The 6,119-nt window shown below is 35.3% G+C and overlaps 1 protein-coding gene across 1 annotated transcript in view; it reads right to left on the reverse strand.

The window, feature by feature from the left end:
* Positions 1–1,592: 1,592 nt before the first annotated feature.
* Positions 1,593–6,119, reverse strand: part of ING3 (inhibitor of growth family member 3) — a gene marked incomplete at its 5' end in the record, with an annotated part of 31,989 nt that continues 27,462 nt past the window's right edge. The window contains 2 exon segments of the mRNA XM_006149218.3: positions 1,593–2,518; positions 3,344–3,382. Coding sequence (XP_006149280.2) covers positions 2,402–2,518; positions 3,344–3,382 — 156 coding nt within the window.

Raw genomic sequence — 6,119 nt, forward strand, 5'->3', positions numbered from 1 at the left:
AAAAACAGTAACTATATGTTTATCAAACACTCAGCTTCATTTAGGCATTTAATTAAGCCATTTATTGCTTCAAATGTATCACCACGAACATTGTAATATACACTCCACAGCAGTAAGGCCTCGGTTCTCACCACCTATAAATTGTGATTCCACATGTGGATTTTTTTTGTGTGCCACCAATTGTTACATGAGTTTTGTACAATAAATATTTTGAATGTGTATTTTATAATATCCAAAATACTCATTAGACTCCCTGGTGTGAATGTCACAAAGAATAATAATGGTTGGCTACATTTTACTTATTTTTTGGAATGAGGTAGTTCCATGTTTGGCCCATTATATTGCTTGTTCTTTCTCATATTAATAAGGTCTACCTGTTATTAAATACTTCAACAAAAATTTGGTTTCCTTCATTTGTGCTTCATTAAATATTCAGCGTTTGAGTTTAAAACTTGTCAAACTAGTTTACGAGTGATTTGGTAAGAAGCGGGCTTCACACACTCACGGGGGCTATGACAGCTGGAAACAGGAATATCCTTACTTGGACCAGGAGCTTCCTCTCATCAAATAAGGCTGAGCATAAGGCTTGTTCCTTCCACGAGTTCATATTAAATGTCTGAGTTTGGAAATGTCGTGTAAGCCATAACTAGAGAATGGAAATGATACATTGGACTATTTCCGGTGACACACTAAGAAGTTAATGATTTATAATATCTCTATGAAAATATTATCATGAAATTATGATACTCATGATATTATGCGTACCTACAAATGAACCTATCTTTCTGGGCTGTCACAGAAATCAGACTGCTGCAGTTCAGGATCATGGACTCTCCAAGTTGGAAGACTTTTCAAATCTGCTATCTAATTCATCCCCTTTGGGGAGCATTGCATAGATTTTACACTGTTTTCTGAGTAAGTTCTAAAAGGCTCACTAAGTAGTTTTAAATAAAGAAGAAATATGATGGATCCAGTAAGTTTTAAGGTAAAGGAAATATAATTAATATCCTAAAACTTTTAGGGATTTTTCTACTGACCAGAGTTGATTTTATAATTTAAATAAAACCTCCACTATATAAAATTTATAATTTAAATAGCACCTACAGAGTAAAACCTTAGGAGTGCTTTCAAGACAACCTATAGCCAACAATACTCTGGTTTAATAAGACTCAGAGTGATAAAAAATGTGAATTAACTCTTATACCAGTACAAATATATGGTAGAATCAAAACCAGAGCTGGATTTTAAGCTCTAATCGGAGGGTCTCTTTACTCAAACTGGCCACTCTGCCTCCATTCAAAACATTTATAACCATTATTTTCACTGTATCTGCTTTCATTAAGACTTTTCTCCATGGCCCTTAGACTGAAGGAACAGACAGAGAGGTCTAGAAAAATACATTGGCACTTCATATTTACATGAAAAACGTCTTTCCCTTATCCTCATACCACAAATTCTAAATATTATTAAAGAAATCACAAATTACACAACATTCTTTGTCCTGGACCTTTGTCCTTTTTAAATTATGAAAGCTGGATCTTACTTGAAATTAAGAAATTTTCATTATTATGTGTGCAAAGTATAAATACAAGTAATTTTTTAAAAACTTTATTTTAACACCTAATACAATTCCAATTTGAAGGATTACTTGCACAAAAAAATAAACACATTTGGTATAAAAATGTATCACTTTAACACCCTTTCCCCTCTGCCCCGCCCCCACCCTCATGAACTGCACTCTTATGTGGATGCAGAAACATATAAAGACTAATGGCACGAATCAGTTTTGACCTACAGGAGTTTCTGTTTATGTACCCAGGTACTCTAGAGGACACCAGCCCACTTTAATCACATGAACCATTTCCTTCAGCCTGCTGAATTAGTTTCACAAAGAAACGAAGCTTATTATAAAGGTATTTTAAAAACCATTATCTTAAATTCTTTTTAGAAGCACTGACTTTGTTTTGTTTTGTTTTTGCAACCATTTATATACAGTGTTACATAACAGCTCTGGAGTACAGTACATGCAGCAGAATATACCTGTTGAATATAAAATACTTTTCTTAAAATCTTCATCGTTGGAATTCTTCGAAGTCTAAATTAGAGAATGCCCGTTACTTTGAGAAAATGGTTGAGGAATACAAATGTCTGCATATGTTGGCCACTGAAATAATCCAAGGCTAACTGGAATAATATTCATAGCACGCCAGAAGTGCATAAATAATTTACTTACATTATTAAAATACAACCCATAAAATTCAAGTTCAAGATCTTATAGGATTGTCTATGTAAATCCTTTAAGTGGTTGCCTGGAACTGCGGTGTTTCTGCCTTTTTTCTTCTTTGTGAAGTCCTATATAAAACATTTAGCTAAAGTCTTCTTCCTCACACCAAGTGGCCCCTTATTTGTGCCTGCTGCCTCTTCTCTTCATGGCAGCGGTGCACTGAGGACAGTACCATTTTCCTTTGGGTGCTTCTGTCAGCCCAACACAACCATAATGAAACCATTCTATAGGGCACTAGAAAACAAGAGAGTACAGAAGTTTTTAGTAGTCCTAAAGAACACAGAGTGTATTAAAATATGCCCATGAGATTGAATTTCCTATTTAATGATGCAATCAGAATTTTTAGATCTGGATCATTTAGAGATTATTCTGTATAACTCAAAAGCTTTATGGAAGAATTAGAGGCACAGAAAAATGGTGCATCTTCAATACTCTGAAATGTATGTAATCTAGTCTCAGAATCCCAAATAAGGAAATAAAATTGACTAATTTTGATTAACTTGAAATGAAAGTTGATATCAATGTTCAAGGACAAAAAGAAATGAGCCTTTTATGTAAAAGGTAAATGTATTTTAAAGACCTTATTTCATATATGATCTTATTTGCTCCCTAATAAGGTAGAATAAGTTATCTGTAATTAAAGTCATGAAAGGATGCCCTTGGTTTCCTTTCTCGGTGTTATCTATTCCTGGAGATGTAGAGACCAAGTACTTCTCTCTGAAACAAGTTAATAAGCACTTCTACACCTCTGTAGAAAGTCTTAGCATTCAAGAAGAGTACAACTGGGAATGAGAGGAATCACAAAGAGTATCATGCTAGCAGTCATAACCTCTCATTCTTCATTTTCACTAACTGCCCTAGAAGACACTTTACAATGATGTTCTGAAAATAGTCAGGCAATGTAGTTTTGCAAAAACCAGAGAGCCCAGCATTAGCACAACATAAATAACATAATTGCAAACCTGTTGTCTTAGACTGAGACACTCAGTAAATAAGAGAAAATATTCAAGTAATAACCATCTGTATTTTTCTTTCATTTTTAAATAATTTAATACTTACATCTTGGTTATCACATCCCACCATCTCTCCATAAGATACCTATTTAAAAGAAAAATGAGTATTTTTACTATGAGTATGTAATAAGCATCTAAATCCAAATCAGTTGTTTATGATACTGTTAGAAAACAGGGAAATACAGTGAGTGAATAACATACAATTACCTTCAGAATCAGTAATGTGATTTTTTTCTAAAAGATTTATTGTGGGGCAAGAGTAGGGAGAGAGATACGGAAATTATCTGCTCTGTGAAAGTCTGAAAGAATTTGCTATGTAAATCACCTAGACCTGTGAGACTTTCTGTGTGTAGTTCTTACTGTAAAATGTTTAAGTTTCCTTCTTAGCTATTTACCTACTGAAGGTTTTTATTTCTTCTCAAGTAGAAAACAAACACATTCTTGCAGTTGACTGTCCATTTCCATAGTAGACACCAAACACATTCTTGCAGTTGACTGTCCATTTCACTGAAACTTACAAATTCATTATCATTACATGTATTTTCTCATTTTCCTTTTGATACTTATTACCAGCACTTCATAGCAGAACTTCCTAATTTTTTAATTCATTTAAGTTCTCAGTAGACTGAATGAACTATTCAGACTGCGTTAACTAGATGGCACGGGTTCTGATTCTCTGTGTGAGTGAGAACATCTTTATAAAGTCCTATGCATAGAAACAACTTTCTCTTGGGTATAAAGTTCTGAGGTGCTCTCAATTTTCCCCTCAAAGTTCTACAGACACATTTAATCGTCTTCTTGCTTTTTAGTGTTACAGAAAAAAAAATCTAAGTTCAATTTGATTCTTCCTGTGTTTACTGCCAGAATATTCACACAATATGCTTTCTCTTTTTTTTCTTAATAGAAGGCATGGGTGCTCGCTAGAGAGACGCAGACACAGAAAGTGAGAAATCACCCCCCTGGGGGGGATGGCCACACCACAATCCTTTCTCTTCTTGGGATTTTGGGCACACACACACACAAGTGCCTGGTGTGAGTTTCAAGCCTGTGGGCCTGGGACTCAAACTGCAGTCGGCCATGTGGGAGCCCAGGGACATAACCACTACATCTGCTGGACCCACACAATATGCTTTATTAATCAGTGATACCAAAAATGTGAAACAACAGCTAGCAAACTTAAACATTTTTAAAAATCAGACTGGTAACTCATATCATAATACACAATAAACTGCAAAGAGAATAAATATTTAAATATTAAAAAACTAAATTAGATAAAACAAGTAAAAACTAGTAGAAAATATAAGACAAATTAAATTTACCAGGGGAAAAGGGGAAAAGGAGGGGAAGTCTTCCTAAGTATATAAATGATCACTGACTCTACAAAGGAAAAGACCAACAGTCATAACTACATAAAACTGAAATTTCAGAATTCAAAAGTAAACCACACAAAATATTTATGATATACATAACAAAACAATAGAAAAATCAGCAATCATAAAGAAATAAATAAAAATGGTCAAAAAAAGTCCAATATTATTACTAATGTAAATGAAAATGATTACATAATACAAAAATTATCAATCCCGTACAAGGATTTTAAGAGAAAATAATAACCAGTGTTGGAGAGAACTGGGGAAACAGGCATGCTCATCAAGTTTTGGCAGTAAGTTTCTGGAAGATTCCTTAACCAGCCTGTAACAAATATGTATAGTTTTATTTCTAGAGAATTATCCTTGGAATTACATGTTATATTGGATTACATTAAAGATGCTTAGCATGTTTTTTGCAACTAAAATAATTAAAACCATTAAAATAACCTATAGTTAGATATTGGTTAATTTATGAGACATGTAACAATAAGAGATTAACTACAAGAAGATTTAACAAATGACCTTAACAACTTAAATTTATTATTATCTGGATTTAGCTTTTAAAAAAAAGCAAGTTACAAAACAGTGTGGTCCACGATTCCCCTTTCTCTCTCTCTCTCTCTCTCGCACACGCACACACACACACACACACACACACACACACACTGTATAATGTGTTATGGAATTAATACTATACACTACAAAATTCACGTTGAAATCTAACCCCCAGAGAGACCGTATTTAGAGACAGGGCTTGTGACGATGTGGTAAAACATAAACGAGGTCATAGGATATGGACCTAAAGTGACAGAGCTGGTGCCCTTATAAGACACCAGAACTCAGTCTCTGCCTGCCATGTGAGGACACAGTGAGAAGGCAACTGTCTGCAAGCTAGGAAGAGAGTCCTCACTAGGAACCAAATGGGCTGGCACCTTGATAGTTTACTCTCCGGCCCTTAGAATTGTGAGAAAGTAGGTTTCTACTGGTTAAGTCAGCTATTCTGTGGTATTTATCATGGCAGCCAATACGCATGTGGGGGATAGGGGTAGTGGTATATAAAAAAGTTTAATTACAGATTATATTTGAGAGTTGAGAATATGGGTGACTTACATTTCTTTCCACTGTATTTACAACAAACATGTCACTTTTAAAAGGAGGGGGTAGGGAACCAGCAGTTAGTGTAATGGCTATGTTGCTGGACTCCCATGTAGTCGACCGCAGTTCGTGTCCTGGACCCAGTGGCTTAAAACTCACGCCGGGCGCGTGTGCGTGCGTGCCCAAGATCCCGAGAGGAGAATGGAGGAGAAGGGATTGCGGCGTGACCATCCCCCCTGGGGGGTGATTTCTCGCTTTCTGTCTCTATGTCTCTCTCTGTCTGTCTGGCGAGCGCACGCGCCCTACAGTGAAAATCTCTCCAAAAAAAAAAAAAAAAAAAAAAGAAAAAAAAAGGAG

Source organism: Tupaia chinensis, unplaced genomic scaffold (assembly GCF_000334495.1).
Source record: "Tupaia chinensis unplaced genomic scaffold, TupChi_1.0 Scaffold000257_1, whole genome shotgun sequence".
Classification (NCBI taxonomy): Eukaryota; Metazoa; Chordata; class Mammalia; order Scandentia; family Tupaiidae; genus Tupaia; species Tupaia belangeri.